The sequence below is a fragment of the Leuciscus leuciscus genome (genome assembly GCF_965113295.1).
Source record: "Leuciscus leuciscus genome assembly, chromosome: 13".
In the NCBI taxonomy this organism is placed as follows: domain Eukaryota; kingdom Metazoa; phylum Chordata; class Actinopteri; order Cypriniformes; family Leuciscidae; genus Leuciscus; species Leuciscus leuciscus.
The window spans coordinates 33,846,336-33,874,334 of NC_138737.1; the positions used below are offsets into that span (position 1 = coordinate 33,846,336).

The 27,999-nt window shown below is 38.0% G+C and overlaps 1 protein-coding gene and 1 long non-coding RNA gene across 2 annotated transcripts in view; one reads left to right on the plus strand and one right to left on the minus strand.

The window, feature by feature from the left end:
* sypb (synaptophysin b) overlaps positions 1 to 23,251 on the minus strand; it is a 24,228-nt gene extending 977 nt beyond the window's left edge. Inside the window, exons 1-8 of the mRNA XM_082188811.1 lie at positions 23,114 to 23,251; positions 18,987 to 19,052; positions 12,700 to 12,824; positions 11,113 to 11,311; positions 9,107 to 9,298; positions 6,232 to 6,370; positions 5,596 to 5,775; positions 1 to 456 (exon numbers count right to left, since the gene is read on the minus strand). The exon at positions 1 to 456 is cut by the window's left edge and continues 977 nt beyond it. Coding sequence (XP_082044937.1) covers positions 5,627 to 5,775; positions 6,232 to 6,370; positions 9,107 to 9,298; positions 11,113 to 11,311; positions 12,700 to 12,824; positions 18,987 to 19,052; positions 23,114 to 23,131 — 888 coding nt within the window. The 5' untranslated portion in view covers positions 23,132 to 23,251 and the 3' untranslated portion in view covers positions 1 to 456; positions 5,596 to 5,626. The remainder of the gene's footprint in view (positions 457 to 5,595; positions 5,776 to 6,231; positions 6,371 to 9,106; positions 9,299 to 11,112; positions 11,312 to 12,699; positions 12,825 to 18,986; positions 19,053 to 23,113) is intronic.
* A 1,959-nt stretch (positions 23,252 to 25,210) lies between these two features.
* LOC309513073 lies at positions 25,211 to 26,731 on the plus strand. Its single transcript, XR_014211271.1, has 4 exons — positions 25,211 to 25,544; positions 26,027 to 26,083; positions 26,435 to 26,508; positions 26,599 to 26,731. It is a non-coding gene; the product is annotated as an uncharacterized lncRNA (long non-coding RNA).
* Positions 26,732 to 27,999: the final 1,268 nt, after the last annotated feature.

Genomic DNA, 27,999 nt, shown 5'->3' on the forward strand with positions numbered 1-27,999 from the left:
AACAAAAGTGGGGACTACAAATGGAATCACAAAAAAAGCAACAATAAGTTAAATTCACAATACAGTATATCTAATTAATTCATATTTACACCACAGAAAAACACATTCAGTTTAATATTACTATAATTCATTCAAACGGCTCCCCGAACATAACATATACATCATAGGTTTCCGTAAATTTTTTTGGTAGCATATTCAAGTTTTTCCTCATTATAATAGGATGGACAATCTCCTGCTGGATTCCATGTAATAGATAGTATGTTGAAATTAGGGTCTCACTTCCTCCTGGGTCCCAATTGTTTCCTCTTGGTTCTGATGTTAATATCAACCCTGAAAAGATTTCTTATATGTGCTTTAATACCACCCACCCCCTTCCCTATAAACCAACTGAAGACAGTGGAAACATAGCTAGTAGTTTCCATGCTGGCTGATCACACGACGTCCTCTTGCTGTGATCTGCAAAGACGACATGTTTAAATGTTTAACATTTTTATCAATGAAAATTTGTATAAATGTTAAAACAACAAAATAAAAACATCATGATTGTATTCAATTAAAAAAAAAATATGACTATGTACGTACTATATTTTTGTGTACTGTGCCCAATGTAGTGTACAGTATACAGGAGGTTCAGCATACTGGGCATTTTCTTAAAAGTTATAATGGCAAAACAAAACCTTTGTTCAGCAAGGACACATTAAATTGATCAAAAGTGACAGTATGTTACATTATAAACTACATTTAACTACATAAATTAAGTTTCAATTAAACGCTGTTCTTTTGCCATTACAGGAATTAACTACATTTTAAAATATATTCAAATAGAAAACATCATTAAAAAAAAGGTAAAATAACAAATATATGTTGATTTTTCAATTCTACTTATAACTCAAATATTCATGCTGATAATATAATTTATAAATGTAATACATTTTATTAAATTATATTTAAAAAAATGTTGCATGCATCTTTAGTAGGCCTATTGGACACAGGGTTTGGACCACACTGTATGGTATGGATGTATGTATGCAGTAAAAATGCTGAAAGTAGATCAAGTACCAAAATGTTACTCGTTTCATATTTTGTTCCCTTTTGAAGTGGAACTTCGGCGCTGCGTCATGGAGTTGACACTATGGTTGACACTATTAGTATGACCTGAGTCTGAAGCATGTGTAAACAAAAGCCAATAATCATTGGCATACGGCAGTCCACGACATCATAATGTGGAGCGCCTGTGAGTATTAAAGGGTAGACTTGTAGTCAAGACCGTCTTAACCGAGACCAAGACACTACCAAGACCAGAGGGTATCGAGACCAAGACAAGACCAAGACCAAGACCAAGACAGACCAAGTCAAGACCAAGACCAAGTCGAGACCAAGACCGAGACCAAGTCGAGACCGGAGGGGAAAAAAAACTGACTAGTGTTGAAGCTAAGCAACTTGTATGAGTTCAAGAACAGCAGCATACTAGGGTTCAGCCGCAGTTTACATTCAATACATATTAGACGGTATTACTTCAACTACACAGGCAGAACAATACAGAGACAGACCATGTCATGTGTGTGACTGTGAGCTCACTGTAAATGTTTTTGCAGACTGGGTGAGATCAACTATGTGTAGCAATTGCATGACGGCTGTTACTCCCATAACTTTTGTGTACTGTTGAGGACTGACATGACTGGTACTGATGGTTCATCTGACAAAACATCAAACACCTCCAACACCATCTTGCTCCTCCAACAACTGTCTAAAGAATGAGAAATATGTAACCAATTGAAATTATACTTAATGTGTAGATGAAATCGTAACATCAAATTAAAGATATACAATTATAAACTTGGATTAGGCCTAATGTTTAGTCAACACAACGGAGATATGCATATGATATTTAAAAGACCATTTATTTAGTCTAACACCATCTTAAATACAATACTGTAATCAAACCACACACACACACACACACACACACACACACACACACACACACACACACACACACACACACACACACACACACAGATATCAAAGTCACAAATTCATCTAAGCAAATGCCTGCCTATCTCTGCCGATTTCGGAGTCTCCAAATGAATCCATTCTGCAACTTTTAAATACATAATTCAATTTTTAAAAATGAAATTATAGGCTTAAGTGCAGGATCCGAAAGTTGGTCGTTTTGTCGCTATGGTTACACACACACACACACCGTTGGCGGTGCGCTCAAAGTCATCTGTCAGTTGTGCAGTTACCCAAAATGTCCTGAATGAAGTTAAAACCCATCATGTCACTGATATGTGTTTTTTAAATCAAGTGATCAAAGTGCTCGTTGCCGCTGCGATCAGTGGCGCGGATAAAGTGTTTTCTGGTGTGACTCGCGCACACGCCGCACTTTCACTCGGACGCGCGCTTCAATCCGTTCCGTTGCGGATAATAATGTTGCATTATCGAACGTTGTGTCGTCGTGGATATTGTAGTATTGTATTGCTAAATTCCCCGACCACTATGTCGGTCTGAGACAGCGAGACCTAGACAAGACCGAGAAGTCCGAGACCAAGACAAGACCAAGACCAAAGACCGTCAAGGCCGTGACAAGACCGAGACCACGTAAAAGTGGTCTCGAGACCGGTCTCGAGACATACATCACTATTAAAGGGTACCTGTAATTGTACCTTTTTTGTCTTCAGGAGCTGCTTGTTCGTTTGTGTTTTTGGTTAGGAAAATCAGGAATCTGAAACCACTCTTTCTGTCACTTGTTTCATATTGCTGAGCAGTGCTTGATTGCTTATGTATGCCGTCATGTTTTTGGCAAAGATACTTCAGCTTCACATGCCCCCCAAGGTGAGAGTGGCATTTGTCAGTGGTTGTAGACAGAGGTTGATTGTCACTGGCATCTCTCTTGCTCCACTCTGATGTCCTGAAGTATCTTTTCCAGGTTTGAGCTATATTCTCCCCAATGTTAAGGTCCACGTCTCTGTGGATGGTTGCATTGCAGATACCCCCAAAGGGTTGAGGCAGGGTGAATGGAGTTATGTAGGGCAGTATGTAAACCCTATACTTCATTTACTTCCCTCCCTAACTACTATTAAGTCATGAAGCAGGAATATATTCTCCTCTTTGGATGGGTGCTTTATAGGCCTCTCTAGTAAGACCCAGGTTCAAGAACCTGAAAAGTAGAGGTAGACGGACTGCGGGGCAACCCTCCTGGTTATCTATTGCATACTATAGTTAGTGCTGGAGTAAAGAGCTAGCTATAGCAGGTCCTGGAGAACTGCCTTACTTAAGTCAAGGCCGAGCTGCTCTCCCCCAGTGTACTGGGGGTTTTGAGTAGGGCATAGGCTCCACTTCAGCCTCCTTGGTTGGGAGTATGGTGGATGAGAGTTATTGGCAAACTGCAGCCTGCCTTTCTCTTGTTTGCTTCCCTGTCTGAATAGTGGTATGATCATATCTCCCCTTTGGATAGCCCTAAAGCTTGATGCAAGGTGAACGAAATTAGGTGGGTAGTATAGTTCCTTCAATTTGTTTGCCTCCCTCTCCAACTATTGTTGAGTCTTGAAGCAGGGATATAGCTCGATTTTGGGTGGGTCAACTACTATGGACCCGGTATGACAATGCTTATAGTAAAGAAAGTAGAACGTTTTTCTGTCGGGCATCCCTCCTTGTTATCTAACATACTATGGTCTAATGCTAGTGCTAATAGAAAAAGACGAAGCACTAGCTATAGTGGGTCTTATACAGGGTGCCTTTACTCAAGGCAGGGTATGAGCTGTTCTCCCCCAGTGTTCTGGGGTCTTTAAGTAAAGCCTAAGCTCCCCTGTGCTTCCTTAGGGTTTAGAGTCTAAGTGATGAGAGTTATTTTAATGTTCCTTATTTTAATTTTCTTTATTACATTTTCCTCCTTTTCCTGAGTACAAGTAGAGATGTAAGCTTCCCCTTAGAGGAGCAGCAACATTGAAAGTTGTAGCCTGAAAGGCCAATTACTGAGGTTTTAGTGCCTTGCATGCTATCTTGCAATCTTTGTCTCATGTGTCTGGGTCAAAAACACGTTGAGACCGCTTTCGTGGATGGCTCATGTTATCATTGCGAGAACATGACCATGGGAACAATGCAATCGCAACTCTCTTTTCTGGTAAGAGATAGAGTCACCTCAGTTGCTCGTCGAGCTGCCTGCAGAGATGAGAGGAGCTACTCTTGCCCAGGATGATGTGCACGCACCACTCCTTCCCCCGGTGGAGGGCCGGGTGGAGAATCTTTGGTTTCATTATCTTTTTGTTCCGCCGCTCACCCAAGTGGCAGCTGTACCCACAAAGAAAGAAAGAGCAACTTCCTCATTCTCTGGGTCACATAGTTCACAGCCCGGACATGATAAGACAGACTTACTGCCTACTTATGTGCGGACGCGACTCACCCAAATCACCGCACAGGTCAGTGTAGCGCATTCAGAGGCAGCTTCCTCAACCGTTACAGGCCGGTTCCAGTTGGAGGTTACGGAGCAAGGTAGGTGTTCCAGTACATACACAGCCACAGGATCAGGACACGTAGCATTGCCACCCAACCGCAGGGAAAGGTCAAAAACAATTGTTCCTCTAGTGCGGCTCGTGCAGAGTTCGGAGGCCTAGTTAGCACTTTCTAATCGGTTGTACTGGCTCAGAATTGGCTATGCGATTCAGTTCGCCAGGCCCCCATCCAGGTTTAGAGTTCTCTTCACCTCAGAGGCAGGCAAATGTCCCTGTCCTGCGTGCAGAAACTGCAGTCCTATTGGCGAAGAACGCAATAAGAGCCTGTCCCTGCATCCGAGATGAAAAAGGGTTTCTACAGCCCTTACTTTATCATACCAAAGAAAGGCGGTGGGTTATGACCAATCTTAGACCTCCGACTTTTGAATCAGGTGCTGCACAAGCTCTCATTCAAGATGTTATCACACAAGCACATCCTGACATCTTTGGTTCGCTTTCAAGGGTTGGGCATACCAGTACAAGGTCCTCCCTTTCGGGCTGTCCCTGTCACCTCGAGTCTTCACCAAAGTCGCAGAGGCTATCCTTACCCTGTTAAGGAAAGTGGCCCTTGGCTATCTCGACGACTAGCTGATCCTAGCTCACTCTTGAGATTTGTGGTTTAGAGTTGGTGCTCAGACACCTTAGCCATTTGGGGCTTCAGGTCAACTGGGAAAAGAGCAAGCTCTCCCCAGTGCTAAGTATCTCTTTTCTCGGGATGGAGTTGATGGGATGGAGACTTCACGTCTCACAATGCTGAACTCCCTAAAGACATTCAGAGAAAAAACAGCGGTTCCATTGAAACAATTTCAGAGGCTCCTAGGGCATATGGTGCCACACGGGTTGATGCATATGAGACCGCTTAAGCACTGGCTACAGATTCGTAATAGTGTATATAAACTGCCAATGCGGTTTACGCTCAAAATGCATGTTGACCCCTAGTGCAACCCCTAGTTTCAGTCATCGACACCACGTCTCATTTCCTCCATCATGGAACAGACGTTACAATATAAACCGAGATGTTACCTATAGTGTCAACTCCATGACGCAGCTTAGAAGTTCCACTTTGAAAGGGAACGGCTTGTACACTTACAGCTTGTTCACTCACCAGTGCAGAGCTTCAGCCAGCGGAGCCGGGCTCACATCTCATTGGAGAAGGAAGTGGGCTCACCCTGACCATACACTCCTTGGTTGTAACCGCCACCTTCGCCCTGTTGACCGTATTCGGGCTGGTAACCGCCCTGAGAGCCAGCGTAAGGGTCCTGTCCATAACCTTCTTGTCCATAGCCTAGAAAAATACATTTAAAAGAGAATATAATTAAATAGGATGATGACCTTTGCAAGCCTTAAAATGTCAAAAATGTCAAATGACAATTATCCTAAAAGTTCTATTAGGGTGAATCTTATAAAACTTGTCAAGAACATGTGTCAGAAATTTAAAAAAAAATTATACTTTGGATACAGAAGATAAGGCTATTTGTAAGATCATTCAAATTTAATTTTTGCACTAACATTATTATAATGACAATAAAGCATATTATTCAAATCACATTCCCTTATCCTCATTACTGTTATACTGACGTAATTTCTTCTTGAGATTCACATTAACCTAAATATAAATGTTTATAACAGCAAAAACATCTTGGTAGTAATAATACATAAGCTTATATGAACTTGTGCACAGAGAGCATAAGAATTTATGTGAATTCTATGCTTTAATTTTCAGTCTTTCAATTGTGCCCACCCTGGCCCAAGGAGTCTGGTGCTGGCTGCTTCTCTCCAGAGGCTGTGTAAGTGCCAGCAAAGGCTGTAAGCCAACCGGTTTCCTTAAAGACGAACCACAGGTTCCCTGCCCATAGCACCACATTACAGAACCCAAACGCCTACAGGTATAAAAGAAACAAGCCAAATGGTTACTTACACATACATTGTGCATTCATTTCTATGCCCATAAACATCTACTCCCTGTTTTACCTGATGAAAATGCTGCCAGTTTCATTAGACTAAGCATACATACTGATTTTATCACTGGACGTTGCAACTAAGTTACAACTAATCTTGGTTTATTTTCAGTTAGTTGCCTTGGCAAAATCTACATTAAAGCGTAACTCTCGCCAAAATGCAACCTAGGGTCTTTTTGTTATTCTACCCGAGGCAAACTTTCGTTTAAAAGCATAATTAGAATGGAAACACCACTCTAATTATAGAAACAGTCTAGGTAATAGACTACACAAAAATAGTCGATCTCCGAATGCAAATGAACTGAATTTTAGTATTGTTAGTATATTAGGATTCTTTTTCAAATACAAGGTCAATATTGATTTTCACTAACGACAAAACAACAAATTATCCGTGAATTTATATAGAACTAAGCTTTAAGAGCTTTCCATCTTTACTCTCCTCCCTGTTACGTTGCATTCGGAGATCGACTATTTTTGACTGACAAAATGCCGGCGGACGGAAACAACAACAGCTACAGTGAGTTGTTCAAAATCTTTCTTTTAAGTAAACTCTGTGTACACAAACATTGTTCTCAATGCTCGAGTTCATGTGTAGAGCCCCTGGTGATACTTCGAGCAAAGTTTCATGTTGTGTCAAGCCTTCTTAGTGTTTTAAAAATAGCGATTTTGATGCTATCATAGTCGTGCCCCTAGGCTAGCACTCCCATTCAAAAGGCAATTTGACCAAAAACGAAAATACGGTCAAATTGAAAAGGTGCGTTTCCATTCGAATTATTCTTTTAAATGCAAGTTTGCCTCAGGTAGACCCTAGGTTGCATTTTGGCGAGAGTTACGCTTTAAAGTTTTTTATAATTTTTCATCTAAAATGTATATTTTATTTCAGATTTTTTTTTCTTCTCAATTAACGGAAACAATTTGGATGATTGTTGAAAACATGGATCAAAGTTGATGTTTTTAACATAGGTGAATTCAAATATTGTTGATTTATACAGGTAAATATTTTGCCTTTGTTTAGCATTAAAGAGCCCCTATTATGCTATTTTAAAGTTTCCTTATTTTGTTTTGGAGGTATCCTCTAATAGATTTACATGCATCTACGGTAAAAAACACACAAAAAACAACACTTTAATTTATAAATATACATTGCAGAATTACCTCTTTTCTCACAGTTCGATAAAGGATTCTGTTTCTCTAAACCAATCCTTTCCGAGAGCCTGCTCTACTCTGATTTGTCAGATGGCCCAGTCTGTTGTGATTGGTCTACCATTTTTAGCGCCTCGGAAACAAAACACCCATTACCATATATTAATTTAAGCTTTGGAGGCTTCCTCTGCACTTGCAGAAAGTAAGACTGGAATTACTGACGTGACGACTAGTTTGAGGCAGTTCAAAATCAGCTCTTTCTTTTGGGAGACAATAACTCCATTTATCATGCACATTGAGCTTAGCAGACCTTTTACATTCATAAACAGCTATATTATACATGAAAGGTCATAGATTCGGGAACTTTAAGGGCCCTATCTTAACGATCTGAAACGCAAGTATCAAGCGCGAAACGCAAGTAACTTTGTGGGCGGGTCTTGGGCGCTGTTGCTATTATACCGGCGGGATAAATGACTCTTGCGCCCGACGCAAATCTAAAATGTGTTGGTCTGAAGTAGCTTCATTATTCATAGGTGTGGTTTGGGCGTAACGTGAAATAAACCAATCAGAGCGTCATCTCACATTCCCTTTAAGAGCAGGCGCGCTTATTCTATAGCGGATTCCTATTGTAACGGCGGATTTGCCAGTCGCGCGCAAGCAGCGGTTCACAGCCGTGGAGACCGACGTTCTCGTCAGGGCCGTAAAACACAGAGAAGTGACGTTGGGGCTGGAGAAACAAACCCAAATTAACTTCGGTTAAACAGGCGTATGATAATTTGGGTAAATGTGTAAGCTAGATGTATGCTTTTATAATAAACTATCTATCTATCTATCTATCTATCTATCTATCTATCTATCTATCTATCTATCTATCGTAATTATGTATGATTTGCAAAAATGAAAACTGCTGCTTCTGTGTAGATGAGAGAAAAAAATGGGTATGCGCATTGTGCACATTGATTATGGCCAAGCATGCGCCCTTAAAATAGCATCTGAATAACATGCGCAACGCGCCACTGACTTTAAACTAGTTTTTTTCGGTTAGTGGCGGAATTGTTTTCTAAACCTGTAAAATAGCATGAGGGAACGTTTGCGCCGGAACACGCCTCCTCTTTGCGCTGAACCGCCCCCGGGAGCGCAAGTGTATTTCTTAGTTAACCGACGTGCGTCTGTGGAGGGAAAAGTCCGCTGTGCGCGGGTGCAAAATAGGAATGATACATGCATCGCTGTACAAAGTCAATTGCGCTGGGTGCAAGATAGGGCCCTATATGTTGAAACATTTATAACATTATTTTAACCACATTTCAACATTGAAGGTTGGTCACTTGCTGGTTGAGTTTGTACAGAGTATAATGGAGCATAATGATTGATTATCAATGCACATCATTATGTATGCTTCGGTATTTTACAATATTACAGTATTTTACTTTCTCAACTGCCCACGTGTCATTATAAAATTCTAGAAATACATTAAAATATGTGCATAATAACATTATTTATAGTGACTGTACCCACCACAGATGTGTTCAGGCCGGAAACCACAGGCTCATGGATTTCTTTGCAGCGGTTATCCTCATGATCACATGCAGTGATGAGGTTGATGACCTCATCGGGGTCAGTCGCCCTCTTAACATCCGAGAGACCTTTGGCCCACGCCGCTGAACTTACCAACCACATGAAGGTAAAAATAGCTGTCACCACAAAATCCTGTAGAACAAAACCAAATGATTTTTTTTTTTTTTTTGGAATACTAATCACCATTACATTTTAACGGGTTACATGATATTAAAAAAAATAATATTATGGGCCCTATTTTAACGATCTAAGCGCATGGTCTAAAGCGCACGCCGCAAGTTCACTTAGGGCGTGTCTGAATCCACTTTTCGTTTGGTCTAAAAGGGTTGTCCCTATTCTCAAAATGAGTAATGGGTGTGTTTTGGGATTTACGTGCGTTAAACCAATCAGAGTCTCATCTCCCATTCTCTTTAAATGCCAGTTGCGCTCGCGCCATGGCAGATTCGCTATTTACATGACGTAATTTGATAGTGGAAAGACCGAACGCGTCTCCAGAGCGCAAACGGAACGCAAATGCATTTGCTATTTAAACAACGGGGCGCAGGACGTGAAAATGATAATTGCGTCGATGAATGTAACAGGGTTAACAAAACATGTAACATGGGTTTACAAAATATCATAGGTTATTAAAATTGTTGATAACACTTTACAATAAGGTTACATCTGTTAACATTAGTTTACAATATTAACGTGAACAAAATAAAATGATAAATACTATTAGCATGTTAACGTTCTTTTTATCAGCGTGCTGAAGTTTTATCATCTTTCGCCTTAAATGCACATGCTCTTTAAAGCAGGATAGATTCTGAATGGCTGATACTGATACTTTTACATTTAGAACAATTTTCAAAACAATGGGTCTCATTTACTAATAATTGCATGGATTATTTTCGTATTTGTACACACAGGGGAACTTCTCACGAAAAAATCTGTTCCTAATTCCCAACATATGCGTGCGCACATGTATCTATTCTTAATCTCGTTGTTGTCTCTGTTAACATTAACAAAGAACAGTTGTATTTTTATAAACTAAACTAACATTAAGAAAGATATACAGTTGTAATCAAAATTATTCAACCCCTATTGCAAATCAGGTTTATTGGTCAAATGTACAGACTTTCAGCTGTTTGCAAATGAACAAATCAAACAAAAGTATTTGAACTTTCAACTTAAAATGCAACTTTTAATGACTTCTGCAGTCTCAAAATTATTCAACCACCTGAATAGAATCCCTCACAACAGCACAACTCTGCAACTTGTCTCAAGCACACCTGATGCAACTAATCAAGGGCTTCATTACTTGCACCAGGTGTGCTTGAGCTAGAACACATGAAATATCTGAACGTACACCACTACTGACCCAAAAGAACAAGAAAAGTGCTCAAAATCATTTAAATAAGCCACAGAACTTTTCAGCCCTATAGATCAGCAGTATGTCTGCAGGAAGAAGAATGAAGCATATGCTGAAAAGAACACTCTGTCTACTGTTAAGCATGTTGTGGCTCAGTGATGCTCTGGGGCGGCTTTGCATCCTCTGGCACTCGAAACCTGCAGCGTGTGGAAGGCAAGAGGGATTCATTGAAGTATCAGGAAATCCTAAGAGAAAACGTCATGCTATCAGTGAGGAAGTTCCATCAGGACAATGATCCCAAGCATACCCAAGGCTTGGTTGCCTTTTTTGTGCTGATTTGTTGTGCTGAGCTATTTCAATTACTTTTGTTTGATTTGTTCATTGCAAACAGCTGAAAGTCTGTAAATGTTACCAATAAACCTGATTTGCAGTTTTTTTTTTCGTTTTTTTTTTCTCTCATTTAAGTCTTTCAGTTTTATGCTGAGTATGCTCAAAGAAAATATATATCAGCTGAAATTTCAATTTTTAATCTATAATTTCAAAATGGCACATAAGGCTATCTGCCTCACAGGAAAGAGACTGCAAGAAGACTCACAGCCTGAGCTCCTTTGTTTCCCTCGTGGTACTTCTCCAGGAGGAAGATGTACACGGACATGGCTGCCATTGTATAAAGGAAGGAAAAGACACCAATGGTGACGAAGAACTCAGCAGAGGAAGAGTTGTCTCCCACCAGAAAGAGACGTTCAGGTTCCGGCCCTTTACATGAAGGAGCATCAAACCATACCTGATGCAGTCTGTGGAGAAAGACAAGTCTTGGTAAATTTCTGTCAGAAGTTTAAATCGCTTGACCAATGTGTGAGAGTGTGTGCGCATTCAGGTGAATACATTTAAAAGGTTCTCCTATGGAATCATGAGCCCCTTTCGCACTACACAGTACACAGTGTTCCCATTCTCCATCTTCATTAGTTTAGGATCTGTTTAAAAGTCATATCTAAGTATTAGCGTTTGCCGTTTGGTTAATGCCCCATGTCGCTATCTGAGGAGAAATACATTCATGTTTCGCTTGGTTCCCTCAAAGTTGCGTTGAATTTTCTCCTTAGCGTGAAAGGTTAAGAGGTCCATCACTGTTTTCCATGTTCGTAGAGTTCGTTTCTGGAGTAAATATATAGGCTATAATCTGTGTGTTTACACAGATTTTAAAAAAATAGCGGGTGCTGGTGTTTCGCATGCATTCAGCCAATCGGCATAAATTAACGTCAGTGATAGTTCCTATAGTGCTTGTTTAGTCCCTACTCTGAAGTAGGAGCTAAATTAGTTCCCCCTAAAGGCGTTTCTAGAACTAAAATCATTCCCAGTTCCTGCGGTGTGAAAACATCAAAAAGCGAATACTTCCACCATTAATTCAAGGAACTATGAAAAGGTTTGTCCGGTGCCAAAGCCCCTATAGGACACTTTAAAGTCGGTGTAAAACGAAGGTTCGAATAGTCTTTTCTTTCCTATTGTATATCCGAGTGAAACGGTTTCTTGAAGAAGAAAAAAATGTAGGGCGGGACTTGATTTTGTCCATCATGAATCAGTTGTATTGTTGGGTGGTTGACGTTTGCTATTGGTGGATCTCAACGTGTTTCACACAAAATAAAACTAATGACTAGTAATAATTGTAATATTACAAGAGAAATGACTTTAGGACCCAGGGGAACAGATAATTTGCTCCATAGAGAGCTATAAGGCCATCTAGTGGCAATAATTATATTTCTTTGCACAAGAGGTCAGCAAAGACACCCGATATGAGACTTTTTGAGCTGTTTTAACAAGTTTTTGGATGTAATGAAGAGTTATTTTGTATTTAAGTGGAAGAATGTGAAGAATGTGCTTAAATTATATTATTAAATTAAATTAATGAAAAAATCTAGTAATTTACTGGTAAATATATATTTTATATATATAAAATGATTCAATGTTTTTGGAGATATATATATATATATATATATATATATATATCCAAAAACATTGCATTAAAAAGTAGAGAAAAAAACTATACAAATGAAATGATATAATCTTTCTTTACAACTAGGTGAATCAAACACATCAATTAAAGAATGTAAGACTGTTGATATTTTTTGAGGACTTGTGTCTGCTGCACTGCGATCTGATATGACAGGAATGGCAGTGGAACACTGACCTGAACGGGTATTCAAACTCAACCTCAATGTTCAGGTCACTTTCTGTGCGGTTCTTGCACTCCACGCTCAGACGAAACACTCCAGAGTAACCGCCACAGGTGGAGAACGCAAAGATGGCGAAGAACTGAGAAAGAGAAAGAAAGACAGTCAGTTGTTATAGTAAATAAGTGTGTTAGTAAAGAATGGCAATTAGCATGAAACGTGTATACTGAAAACGCCCATATACAATGTACAATCAATATAATAAATATCCTATTTTCACTGTGTTTTTGCAAGCAACAAATAAATCGTAAAAAAAAAATGTAACAGCATAAATAGACTTGTTTTTTCCTGTCAGCTTGAGGTGCACAATTCTGGATAAATTGAGAATAACAATTTTTTTGGTTTCAAACAGAGATCATAATTTCTCCCATGATTCTGAGCAGACAACTAAACAAAATAACATAATTTACTAGAGGTTTTGTCTAACTGGTAATTGGTGCTAGTCTATTTAAATTGTTCAATGAATCTGAATGAATTATAAAAAAAATTAAAATTAAATATTGTTTGAATGAATGATTCAATGACTCTCTCAAAATTAACTTAATTTGCTGTGTCCCAATTTGCATACTGTCCGTCCTAAATAGTATTCAAAAATAGAATTAGTGTCCCAAATCGTAGTATGTTGAAATGGGTATTCCAAAGATACCCGGATGGTCTAATTTTTCCGGTTACAATCCGAATGAACTGCAGATCGGTGCAAACTCTAACAGCTAATATTGCCCACAAACCCATTGCGTGTTGGACGAGGATTCAATTAGAACTACAAACACATAAAAAGTATTAAAAACTACAAACATGGCGGATGTGCGAGTCCCACGATTAAGAGGTTTAGATAAAGGGGTGATTTGAGTGATTAATAATCACCATCTAACCTGACGAAAAGATATTCAATGTTATCCACATTATACTTCATCTGCAACAGGATTGTGAACTTTTGTAAAGATACGTTAGGTCATTAACTTTTAAATGCATCATTATGCAAATTGCAAACACATGAGGAGAGTCTCTGCATGAAAGACCCACGACTGGCACATCAAGGCTACTACCGGTACATTTATTTCATAAATGGTGTCTCCAAACACTAACCCTAACCATAGACCAAACTCTATTCCAGGCCGGATACAATATAGTTTAGCCTATAGCACTGGTTAGGAAAAGCTTTTTGGATTATATTAAACAAGACATCACAGTTCTATGCAAATATGTAGACCACAAAATATTACTACAATGAAAAGACCTGTTTGAATATATTTTAAAAGTGTCACATGATCCTTCAGAAATCATTCTAATATGCTGATTTGCTGCTCAAGAAACATTTCTGATTATTGTCACGTGTTGAAAACAGTTATCCTGCTTAATATTTTTGTGGAAGCCTGTGATGCATTTTGTTCGGGATTCTTTGATGAATAGAAAGTTCAAATGAACAGCATTTATTTGAAATAGAAATCTTTTGTAACAATTTAAATATCTTTGTCACTTTTGATCAAATTAATGCATCCTTGCTGAATAAAAGTATTAATTTCTTACAGAACTCAATTTTTGAATAGTGTTTACCATCACATGAAGGTAAAAACATTTAAACAAAAAACATGGTTTCAGACATTTCACTTGTAAAACTCTAATTTAATAATGTCAATTAAAAGAAGGGAGTTTCATATCAAATATAAAATAAAGAGAAAATGCAGAAATGAGAATGGTTCATGAAATATTCATGTTTCTGTGTTAATTCCCTATCTGCTGTATATCACACCACATATTAAATATAAAATACAATATCTGCTAATCTGCACAGATCAAAGAAATGCAGCCACTGCATCCAGGTCACTGTTGCACCTGTTGTCATGGAAACTGAGATATAAATGAGTTGAGGTGACAAACAAGAGGCGTTAACGAATTATCACAATTAACACAATAACACCTACTAGCACTGGTGTCACAATGATGCAGACAAACACACACACAAACACACACAGATTAGTCAGAGTATTTTTACCACACCCTCCCTTCACTGCAGGAAGATCCGATTGAATAGAAAAGCCGGCTATTAATCTCACTGAGGTGCTTTACCATCTGTCACTACACACACTGTGCTGATCTACTACACATCACTCTACACACGCACATTTACACACATACACACACAAATAAGCTCTGTTCCAAAACATAGTGAGCGGCCTCGCTGCCTCCATTGGTATCTGCCTCCTAGGCTAGCCACCACTGAATAAGTGACGATTAGGAACGCTCTCCAAAGGCAGCATCTCTGCATGCCTCAAATAACCCTCAGCGCACAGTTTATTTCAGTAGAGTTTGGTATTAGCATGTTGCTAAGCTAATGGCGTGACACTCTAATAAGCATTAAAGAGCACAACATTGGTCTTTGACCTGGACTGTATTGACAAAAAAACACTAAGACAATTTTTTTAAATCTTCTTCTGTGTTTTGCAGAATCAAGAAATTCATACAAGTTTGGAACGACATGAGGGCGAGACAGAATTCTTAGGTGAACTATATCCATTGCATTTATCAGCAACATGGATAAAGATTGAATGCCCGTGTTTACTTTTCCAAAAAAAAAAAAAAAATCTCAAATTTCAAATCAACAATTGATATCGCGATGTTGTTTCAACATTTTACTTCAGTATAGGAGAGTTATTGATTTATTTCTATTTTGTTAACCTTTTGTTTTTTAACCTTAACCATTCCTCGTGGAAACAACAACTGTTATTATTTCAATCACAATCATACATCTGGTCTCTTGCTCAATTTTGAATTACATTGAACACATTTTTAACAATATTTTTTAGCATTGACCCTGTGCATTTTTAATTGCAACACAGCATAAATGCTCCTAAATTTTCTAAGCAGCTCACTCGAATGTAAATACAGTCATACAGCACATGTGCACAGACAGACTCAAATGGACAACTTCTATGCAACTTGTGAAGCTCAGCACACAAATAGTTACTGATTATGTATTATGGGACAAGCACCAGATAAAACAAACACAACACTTCATTATTCTGGACTGACTGAGTGTCTTAGGAAACGAAATGGGTTATTACTTACACTGAGTGATTATATTTGCGAGAAGGCAACAGGGCAGATAATAAGAAAGATACAAAAATACAACAGAAAGTAAAAAACACTTTTGCTTTAATAAAGTCGGGACTACTTTAGCTTGATGGATGTTGAAAATAATTAGTAAATTCCAAAAATCAAACGAATCAAAACATCTGATAGGAATTTAAGATCCTAATTTGATTCCTAGACTCCTACTGGATATTGTGTAATCTTTAACAGAAAGCTGCTTGAGTTGTATTGGCATAATGTCTTGCAGATGTGTTCAAGGAAATCCCAGAGGGAGTTTTAAGACTTTTAAAATCCCCACACATTTTCTTTCAATTCTTTTTGAAACAGCAGCATTTTATCCTGCTGGTCCAGGTGGGAATTATGTGTTCCCATCTAGGCTTTTGCTTTGTGATGCTGTAGTTTTAAAATGTTCTATATATCCTAATAATTAGTTAACAACATGTATTCTTTACTTTAACAAGCTCATTGTTTCTGCCTTAAATTAATACATTGTAAGCTAACTGTGTGATTTGTATATGTACATTTCTGAAATATATAACTTGGACACAGTCACCCCTGATAACAGATCACTCTAAATTGTAATGTAGACGTGCATTTTCTGTGAAGCTTCTTTAAAACGATATGTATAGTGAAAAGCGCTATACAATAAATGTAAATTGAATTATTTGCTGCAAGATAATTGCCATTTAGGATGAGTTTCAAATTATGACAGGAGTCTTGTAGGCATTCCTTAAAGAAACACGCCAACTTTTTTGGGACTTCAGCTTATTCACCGTATCCCCCAGGGTTAGATAAGTCCATACATACCCTTCTCATCACCGTGCGTGCCGTAACTCTGTCTGACGCACCCACCGCTAGCCTAGCTTAGCACAAAGACTGGAGGTAAACGGCTCCAGCTAGCATACTGCTCCCAATAAGTGACAAAAATGAATGATGAAAAGGGTATGTATGGACTTATCTAACTCTGGGGGATGCGGTGAATAAGCTGAAGTCCCAAAAAGTCAGCGTGTTCCTTTAAGGATTTTCAACAATAACGGAATAAATTAATGAAGAATGGTGAAAGAAAGTAATAAGGAATTATGTGACTACAAGTAAAATTTTTTTCTTTTGTTCCAAACCTGGATTCAGACCTGGATTCCTTTTTGGCAATGGGTGTTCCTAGTGGAAGACTCCTTTTGTTATCCTTTGTGATCATGCACTACAGCCTACACAGCGCCTGACAAATGGGAGTAAAGTTTTTAATAGCAAGTGAATGTATTTATGCAATAAAGGCATCATAACATCCACTAAATATCGGGCCATTTTTTAGCTGGAGAAGAACTGAGACCATATGTTAACTGAGGATGCATGCCAGGTCCGGTCTAGTGACTATACACTTCTTTCTAATTCTGAGCAATTAATTAGAGCAAGCTTTAAAGCGAAAATTAGACAGAAATGGGCACACATCCATGACATATCACATTAAACCAAAGCCCAGGCTGTTAAATCTACAGATGTGCCACATTAGATATCAATGTCTCTTCAAAAGGACCCATAAACTGACTTTTATTTCCTAAATGGAAACATTTCAGAAGAAATTTACTGTTGCACTGAAGCTAAATAACTTACATACTGTAACATACTATCACAATTTCATATCATACTATATATAATAAAAATGTTCTCACAGTAAAATCTAAGATTTTAAAATATAAAATCTTTAAGGAAAACAATATCTCAATACTTAGGCCTACTTACACCCAGGGCTTGACATTAACAACCATCAAACCTCGAAATGTGGGTGTGTTTCAGCAGTGGCGTGTAACGCAGTCACTACAAGCCACCTTGGGGGGTTGAATTTTATAGAATTTATACATTTTTTAATTGTAGTCTTTTAAAAAGGGATCTGAAATAATAAAACTAAGTGCAATGTAGTGTTGTTAAAAATACAGATTTTTCGATACATGTCAATACTGAAATATCTGAAACTCTTCCAATACTCATTTTCCGCAGAACATGATACCAGCTGCGCTTTCTCTCTCTCATTTCTCCGACAGCGAGTGACACACAAACCCGTCTCCCCTCACTCACTCCTTTCATTTGCACCGGATGAATATTGTTGGTGTAACAGGGCTTGAATTTCGGCATGGGATTGAGCATAATTTTACTTATTCCCACAGATTTTGTTCTCACACCCAAAGTGCGCGCACATAAAGCCCCCTCTCAGCACTAAATTGAGTTCTTTTTCGCTGCTTATTGAGCTTAAACAGACAAAAACACACAAAATAATGTCAAAATGACGGCCTTAGGGAGTATTCACGTAAAAACAGTCAGTTATGTATTAAGTGAATGTAAACAGTTGAGAAAGAAAACGCATGTATAAATGATCCGTGCGTCAGGTCTTAAAGTGACAGCAGCCTAAAAAACCTACTGCCAAATTATGAGATAATATTAAAAATATCTATATGGCAGTTTTTCCCCATGGTATCGATGTCAGAATTGTGGCCTGTGAAAATGCTAAGTGGCTAGTAACTTTGGAAAACCACAAGCCACAGTGGCTGCTGAGCAAAAAAGTTAACGTCAAGCCCTGCTTACACATATCTACCTACAAACCTATTTTACAACTTTAAACATGCATGCACAAAAACACACATATTTGCAAATACATTTTCTAAAGATACTGGGGCACTTGAACTCTTAGAATCTAAAGATTTGTTAATGACAGTCTTGATTTACCATCACTTGTCTCGTAAACTACCGTCAGGCTCCTCTCATTATGTAAGCAACAGCAGTGACTGTTCACAGCCACCCACACAAGCTGTGCACAATGCCATGTGTGTGTGTGTGTGTTGTGTGTGTGTGTGTGTGTGTGTGTGTGTGTGTGTGTGTGTGTGTGTGTGTGTGTGTGTGTGTGTGTGTGTGTGTGTGTGTGTGTGTGTGTGTGTGTGTTGTATTTACTGCCAGCTATAATTAAGAGAAACTAAACTAGATTTGCACTGCCTGTAGAAAATACCAGTGCTTTTGGTAAAATTACAGTTTTAAAAGTTGCAACCCCACATATTTAAAGAGATTACTGTTTTTAGAAGGAAATAATACGAAGGGAAGAGAAAAGAAAAGGAGTTATGGATTAAAAATAGCAAGATAAAAACACACTGCATGAACTGTAGTTACTCACCCATTGTAAGATTTTAATGAATCCTAATGGCTGCTTGATGACTGTGAACTGCCCTGTGGCGACCAACTGAAAAACAATAAACAGATTATGTCAATGACAAAAACTACTGCTATAAAGACCATCAAATCTGATATATCTATATGTGAAAAAGAAGTACAACTTAGCATACTTTTAAGAGAACCTATTATGGATATAATAGAAAACTGAGACCCAGTTTACACTTGGTATTAACAAAGCCCGTCTACGGAAAGCCTGTTCACTCCAACGCCCTATTAAGTCCTATTGGTTGTAGTTCCAATCAGAGTTCCACTGGGGGCGCTCGCCATGAGTGCAAAATGAATGGGAGTCTATGGAGCTAGACGGCTAAATGTGTCTCTTTCACCCGATTGCCGTTGAGAAATCTCAGATTTGATTGTAGGTTTTGCAAGTTCAACATGGGTTATAGGTCGAAAGTTGAATGAACGAGTACTTATGTCCTTTCGATTTCTTACAGGTTGAGTTGTTGTTGTTGCCCATAACACGCTAGCATTCTGCTAATGAACGCTGATTGGTCAGTGAAGGACTGATTACGACCAGAGATATCACTTGATGGCATCGAGGCATCCGAAGCAGGACCAGAAACAAACAAAACAAATACTCATCTAGCACGTGTATTTACCTGTGTCAGCTGTGTTGTCGATGCCTCGAGAGAAAAGAAAGTGCAGAGCGCGAAAGCACCAAAGTGACTGAAGGATTGCCGTAAAGCAGTATCTCTGGTCGTACGATGTGTATGATGTAATTGACATTTTGAAAGACTTTTTAAAGCAAATAAGTGACTCTAAAAAATCTAACACCCAGCAATGTGTAATTTCTTTGCATCCCCTTTCGAAAACAACATTCAAATTACTAGACAAAAAATTATATCCTGAGAAAAGTCGATTTTGAGGGGTATAGCGCCATAGACCTCCATTCATTCTGCACTCGTCCTGTGAGCGCCCTCATATGGAACAAGAGTGGAACTGCAACCGGAAGTTTATTGAGTGGCACTTCTCCCCTCATTAGACTTTCTCTGGTATTAAGATGAGTTTTGGTCAATTGGATCACAAGTGGGTGACGCTAAAAACAGGTGTAACGGTTTCTAAAACGTTTTGAGCTTGTCCACTTTCCACCACTTCCAGAGGAAGTCGAAAACACATTCGACAGGATTGCTTTTGTAATGTAAGCATTCGAACAGCCACAAAAGACCGTCTTCTCTCCTCCTACTGACCTAATGCGTTCATTATAGGAAGAGCTCTAGCCAGACAGGATTTAAACTTTCTCGGCTGAAGATCCAAGTTTAGTTTGAAGACGAAAAACGTACCAAGCACAATGTTCTCTCATCATTCCTGATTTCTAACACACACTCACGGTGTGATCTTGCAGAAACGATAACTGCTGCTCTCCGCATGTTCGCGTCGTCTTCAGGTGCATTCATATGTTGCTCAAGCTTATTTTGTCCAGTAGATCGAAAGATCTGAATAAACCCATACATTTTCATTTACCCGCCCATAGAGCCTCTAAGACATCAGGACAGAAGTGGTTGAAAGTGGACGGATTAAAACACCCGGTGTAAACAGGAATGTGTCTCCCTCGTCTACTTGTGATACGATTGGCCAAAACCCATCTTAATACCGGATGTAAACAGAACCTGAATGTAATGTTTTCGGACATTTAATTGCAATTAAATGTAAATGTATTATAGTTTAAAGTAATATTAAATGCAATCAGTTTGTTAGGTTTATGTTGGTTTTCATGGAGTTTTCCTTGTTTCCTATGTTTTTGTTCTTGTTTTTCTTTGTTTCCTACCACTCAGTTGTTACCATGGTAACCAATTATGTTTACCTGCCCCTCCTCATTATATCCTTTGTATTTAAATTCTCAGTTTGGTTTTAGTTTTTGTCCAGCCTTGTCCAGCTTAACCACTGTTTAAAAAGCTGTTGCGTTTGTTCTTGTTATCCTGGATTATCGTTTTGGTTTTGGATAATAAAGTTAATATGGCTGTGTTTATATCCACCACGTCTGCTTCTCCTCTGCCTTTGTGCTTAAAATGTATTTAAGTGTGTTAAGATATAGTCATAAAAACTACATTCTAGTAGTTGCGTAGCCTGTCAATGGAGGGACAGAACTCTCTCAGATTTCATTAAAAAGATCTTCATTAGTGTTCTGAAGATGAACGAATGTCTTATGTGTTTGGAACAACATGAGGGGGAGTAAATGATGACAGAATTTTCATTTTTGTGTGAACTATCCCTTTAGTAAAATCTCTGAATATCACTTATGTGATGGTTTGAGTAGGACACACCAAAATGAATGGCAAAAATTCAACAGTATATTTGGTCTGAAAGATACATCTATTATTTAAGTTATCTTCACGAAAAAAAATTAGTATTTGATTAACAAATTATATTTTAAGATATTCTCATTATTTGTTCAATTTCTTTAACAAGATGGTTAGGCTGAGGACGGGCCAAGAGCCAATAAGCCTTAAATACGGTCTAACTGCTTGCTGATTTTATATTAAAAGTATTATATTAGTGAACACAAATGAAATAAGTTCACATAACTCATAAATATATATATTTTTTTTAAATTGGCTTACTTAAATATTTGAGTTAACTTCGTCTACTAACTTAACTGGGTCTACTAATCAATTTGACTTGTCGTGGTTATTCATTCTACTTTCTTTTTTTTTTTTTTTACTTAATTCAAAGGTATATTTCCTTGGTATATTTCACAGTTGATTTGACAAGTGCACATTCAACACAATTATGCACACTGCTTTTTCACAAGAGTATCTATCTTTGTATCTACAGTATCTGTCTGTCTGCCTTTCTGTAGAATGTAGAGTATTTTCAGCTTATTACTTCTGAGCACAGAGTCACGTATTTGTATGGATATTACAGGTATGTTGCGCTTGTCTCCTTTCTCTGAATACATTTTTTTTTTCTGTCAATACACTTTAATAACCTGACTGTCCCTACCTACGTCAGTGATGACGACAGAGCAGCGTCCAAAGCGACCAATAGAGCGCACGTGCGAGGAGAGGGAGACTTTGCAAGCATTAGAATTAGTCAAAGCTGCTTATCTCAACGTTTCCTTTATGAAAGTGCAACTGGCGAGCATTTACAGGCTACAGCCCGATTTATTTGACTCGCACAGCGGGCATAAGGCCAGAGAGCACGCGAGTGAATGCAGCACACTGCAGACAATCGCACAATCGTTTCTCACTTTACTCTTTAGTGCCCATGCAAACCATTTGCCATCTATAGTAATCCAGATTGTGATATCCCTGTTCTGTTATAATGTAATACGTGACAGACACCGTCGGAATAAATAGTATTCTGAAGTCCGAATCATTTGAGCGAATCGGTTCTCTCGGACTGTTTTATTTAATACGTTTTAGGTTATATAGATTTGGGTTATAAAACGTATTTTGGGTTATATAGATTGTTTATGGTTCCAACATGTCACCCACTCACAGTTTTACTACCAAAGTTGTCCCTTAGAGAGTCGAATAATTTACGACCGTTATTTGAATCGGTTCGTTCAAATCATTAAAAAGAACCGGTTTAAAAGACGATTCGTTCGCGAATTGGACATCAACGTAAATAAATACAGATAAATAACCAGTGGACGGCTCGTGTCCTTTTATGTCTAATCTCAAAGAGGGACCATGAAAATAAAGACTTTAGTTATTTGATCAGCCAGTTTGAATCATATAGCTCCCCGTTTGAAAATAGTTGCGCAGTTCAGTCATTCATACTAAGTAATATATCCCGACCCATAGTATAAAATACCACAGTCACAATGCACTGATTGTACCCTATTGTTATTAATCGGTTTTACGCGAATTGTCTTGAATTGCTAACGGTTTTCTGTAGTGTTTTATTTGGTTGCATCCAACAGAGATTCCCTGAAAGTCAACGAGACGTCGTCTCTAGGTATTTTCTTGTCCTGGTAAGTCATTAATTTAAAATGCGTTTATTCCGTCCAGTTAAAATCAATGTTAGTCGGTCAAATAACATTTTGCCTTTAGGCCTATAATGAGCGTGAGGACTTTGCAGTGCATGAGTAATTATTAGGTGAATAGCTGTGATTGAATGCCTTACCTGGTTGACAACATCCATCTCGGTCCCCTTGTCGCTGATAAGAGGATCAGACGAGTGGAGACATCCGGGTCACAGCACTGATGACACCCGCTCGCTCGCTCGCTCGGGATAATGATAATACATCTATCGGTCCAGCCAGGGTCCAGCCATGCTGTCTGAGGGAATGCGCTTCTTTCACAGCTGCATTCCTTATCACACTCTACTGCTTTAATATAATGGGTTATAATGTATATAATGCAATAACAAATTAATTAATTATTATGAATAATAACAATTGATAAATAAATCAAACAAAATATAATAATAAATAACAACAATAATTATTTATTATTTATTATAATAAATTAATTATATATTTTTTCAGACACACGGTGATCTTGTGCAAATCAATAAACGTTATTTCTTTTGTTACGTTCCACGTGTGTTTTGTATTTTGTTCTTTCTCCTGTATTTGTAAAGTCTTTTATTAGGTTGCGATCATTGGATCATCTGGCTGTCCATCATACCTGTGACGTCAGGACGCTCGACGTCATGATCGGCGCGACCAATCCGCTGGCGTGCCGGCAGATTAAAAGGCCCTGTTCTCCATGAGTGAGTGTGGTAGTGATGGATCAGCATCAGAGTCAGCCCTTACTCAACACCTGTGTCCCTAGTCGAGCCGAACAGCCAGTTTACAACCTTAATGATTTGTTTGATGTCGTTTCGTTGTTGTGATGATGCAGGGGTGTGTAGTATTCTTGTATTACACGCTGATTGGCAAAGAAAAACGCACTGCGTTGTAACAAACCACTCGGTAGGAAGTATAACTTAATTTGTATGTTTCTGTTTGGTAGAATTGTTTCCCACTTTTGTTCACATTTCAAGAATGTAATTAACCATTTTTTTGGGGTGAATCAGATCTTTTTCCCCATGAAAATGTCATTCCTGGGTAACCTAATGAATTTTTAAATTAATTACATTTCTACCATTGTTGGCATATACAAATGTACTGATATCCATAATTGGAGCTCAACAAACAATTGCAGGTAGTGCTCGGAAAACTACATTTAGTCATTTTACATTTAGCGAGTCATCGTGAAGAGGCAAAAACAACACAAGAAGTGCTCAAAATACGAAGTTCAGGCATTGGTCAGAGTAGCATAAGCCCAATAAGGGAGGATTAAAGGAAAAGGAAAGATTTTGATTTTTTGATTTTTTATATATGAGGTTAAGTGCTCACGGAAGAGATGGGTTTTCAGTTGTCTTTTAAATGTTGTCAGGGATTCTGCATTCCGGATGAGGGTGGGGAGATCATGGAACCGTGAATGAGAATGTTCTGGAAAGTGATTTTGTGGCTCTCTTTGATGGAACCATGAGCCGTCGCTCGTTGATCGATCGTAGGCTTCTGGTAGGGATGTAGGCTCGTAGGAGTGAGTGAAAGTAGGAGGGAGCTGACGCTGTGATAGATCTGTAAGCAAGCGTCAATGCCTTGAACTTGATGCGAGCAGCGAGTGGTAGCCAGTGCAGAGAGATGAACAGAGGAGTGACGTGCACTGTAAAAACTAAAGGAGCCTCAAATATCCTGTCGGATACTCAAGGAACTTCAAAATGTAATTTAGGTGCCTCAAAGCTCTTTCTCCTATAGTAGGGTTACTGGAGGAGCATTGACAATCTTTTAGGTTCTTGCTGGAACTTATGGGATCCTTTAAGCACTTTGTATTTAGTTCAGAGGTTCTGGAGTCACCTTTTCATTACTATGAGACCTCGAAGTGCTTTGGGGGAAAATAGAGGAACTTGAATGTGATAAAAGGGTTATTGGAAGATCTTTTTACATTTAAGTGGTTCCTGGAAGATCTCTTATGTTAAAGCCAGCATCTGGAGGAACCCAATGGTTCAGTGAGGCCAGAATGAGATTATTATTATCCTATTATTATTATTATAGGCTACTTAAGTTTGATTCAGTATACATACCCAGGTGAAAAAGACGTACAATTAAAAATGTACTTGAGTGTGTTTTTAGTAGGCCTACAATACAAATATACTTTAATGCATTTTTAATACATTTAACAGTAGCCTAATACATTTTTCACCTGGGTAGCTTACATTTATTTAGTATCTATAGGCCTATTTTATTGATTAATTTAAACCTTAAACAACAACACTAAATTATAATAATATTAATAATAAGAATTAATTAATTATTATTGAATAAATAATAGTAATAAAATAATATGTTTTACCTACTTCTTCATAAATTATTATTTGAAGAAGAAGAACCAGGAGGAGAAACGTTTTATTCTGTCACGAAACTGCTGCTCTCTCCTCTGCTGTCATCGCTTCAGTGATGCTCGCGCTGCTCGCGCGCAACAAAGCTCAGCTGATCCACGTCATCGGGTAACGGCTCCGTCCTCTCATCAAAGCTTCCGCCGTTTGATCGGCTCTCCGTTACAAGGTTTGTAAACTCGCCAAATAAATATAAATACAGAGTCTACTCACTATATTCAAACACACATATATATATATAAACTAAATTTATTATACATTACTACGTTACAGTGTTTACCACTCGTTTATTGCATAGTATCTGGTATGAAGGTTTTAGCCGCGATGCTAACTACGTTGATCTAACGTAAGTTAATGAACAAATGGAAATTATTGACTTATTGTCTTAGATTGATTTAGTCATTCAATTCAACATATTCTGTAAAACCGTGTCTTCAAATTGCTGATAATAGCCTAACTAATTTAACTGATTCCTGTCGTCATTGGCGTTTGTTATGAATAACAAAAGCAGGTTAAGTTTGGTCTGTTTTTGTTTAGCCTAACTTTACTTACTACAGGTGCCCTCATTCTCTCAAATACCGTTTTAAAGCCATTTACTGGTCAATAAATATTATGTTGTGAATAATCAGCTTTGTTCTTTTGTTTCCCCAGAACAACCAGTACATTTCTAAAATAATCTGAACATTTCAGAGGCAACATTGAATTACAGTAAGTTACCTACACCACATGCACGTACTTTATTACTGTGAACTTTCTCTGCGTGAAATTGTATTGTTTGACTGTGTACTTTTTTAATCAGTTATCCTGAATTATAACTTCAAGTTTAGTCTTTTTCGACAAAAAAAAAGGGAAAAAGCTATTATATGGCTTCATAAGACTTACAACACAACCCATAACACATGAGTTGTGAACTCATTGATTATTTTTAGGATCTTTTCTGGGACATTTTTGGAGCTTAACCATTTTTACATAAATTGTTGCATTGAATTGAACTAGACAAGTGTACATAAGAATGGTGTGAATGAATTACACAATTTTTTATGCTTGTGTTTCATGCAGTGATAATGAAATGGTGACGGGTTGCATTATGCCTGAGATCTGGTTTCGGGTTCCACAGACAGAAAGTCAAACAGGTTTGGAACGTCACAAGGCTGAGGAAATTATTTAAATTTCACAACTATCACTTTAATAACCTTACTAACAGTTAATTTTGTACTTTGCAGGGATCTCGGTAAGCTGAAATAAAAATCAAGAATTGATTTCAAGTTTGATCAAGAATAAAAATCCTCCTGTAGACCTGAAAATCACTGAAGTGCCTGGACCATCCACCAGAAAAGAGGAAAAACAAACAGAAAATGAAGCTGATGCACCTTTTCACTTTTCTAACTCGTTAAGTACCTCACGTGTCCCTTGTGAAGATTTTATAATTGATTGCATTTTATGTTGCAGTGAGTAAAGGTGCATCACATTTGTGAATTTCGTGAAATTACACAGGCAAAAAGGTCCATTGACCATTGTCAGCAGTGTAGCGATGTAATGTATGAAGCACCACACAAAATTGCTGATCGTGTGGATTCTTATTGAAATGACTGAATTCACCAGTGAACATTCACAGAACAACAGATCATTTTACTGCACCTTAACTCTGGAAAAATGGAAAATGTTTTCTGCTTGTTGTGACATAAGGAATACTGTTTCCGGGTCGAAGCCTCTACTTCTACTTCCTCTATCTTGTTTCTAGATATTGAGAATACTCAACAACCATTTATGGGAACTGTTGATTCAAGTCACACATTTAAGCTTTTCAAAAGCCATAGTGTACATTACAGTCTCCAGTCTCACGGCATCCCAGACTTCAACATTTTATGATTCAACATTTTATGGATAACTTACCATCTGAGATTTCGGAATAGAGATAAAGGTTAGGATCATAATTTTCAGGAATATTACAGCACAATGCGTGTATATTAGCACTGTTTGTTGTTTGTTTTTGGCATCTGATAGAGCTTTTGGACTTGGAAACAGTGGCGTCAGACTTAAGTGAACTGAAACACATGTTTTAAAATTAAGTGAAGATGGACATTTTTAATTAGTCAAAATTTGCATTTTTTACATTGATTTATTACTTGGAACATGTTTTTTCCATGCATTTTGTTGAGATGTCTTTTCTTGTGTAGCCTATTGTATACACATGGTTGATTATTCATGTTACTTATGTATTATACTATTATATATTTTTTTTGTGTATTCATTGATATTAATCTATTACTAGCTTTTTTTTCCAAGTGCATGGAAGTGTATTAAAATGGATCTAAATATGTAATAAACAATTCTTATTTTGTATTTGGTTCAGTTTGTTTATTATAATAGAAGTTAATGGTGGTAACCATAGTAACAACATGAAATGAATTTAATACAAATAAAATAAAATTGAAATTTGGTTCCTGGAGGCACCCACAATGGTTCCACACAGTGCCTTATATAAGAGTTCCTCAGGAAACCTGTGTGGTTCCTCAGAGAACCGCCCCTTTTTAAAGGGTGCCTAGAGGATCTACAGACGGTTCCGCCGGTGTGGCAAAGTGAAGAACCCCAAAAGGTTCCTCCAGGCACCTTTTATTTTTACA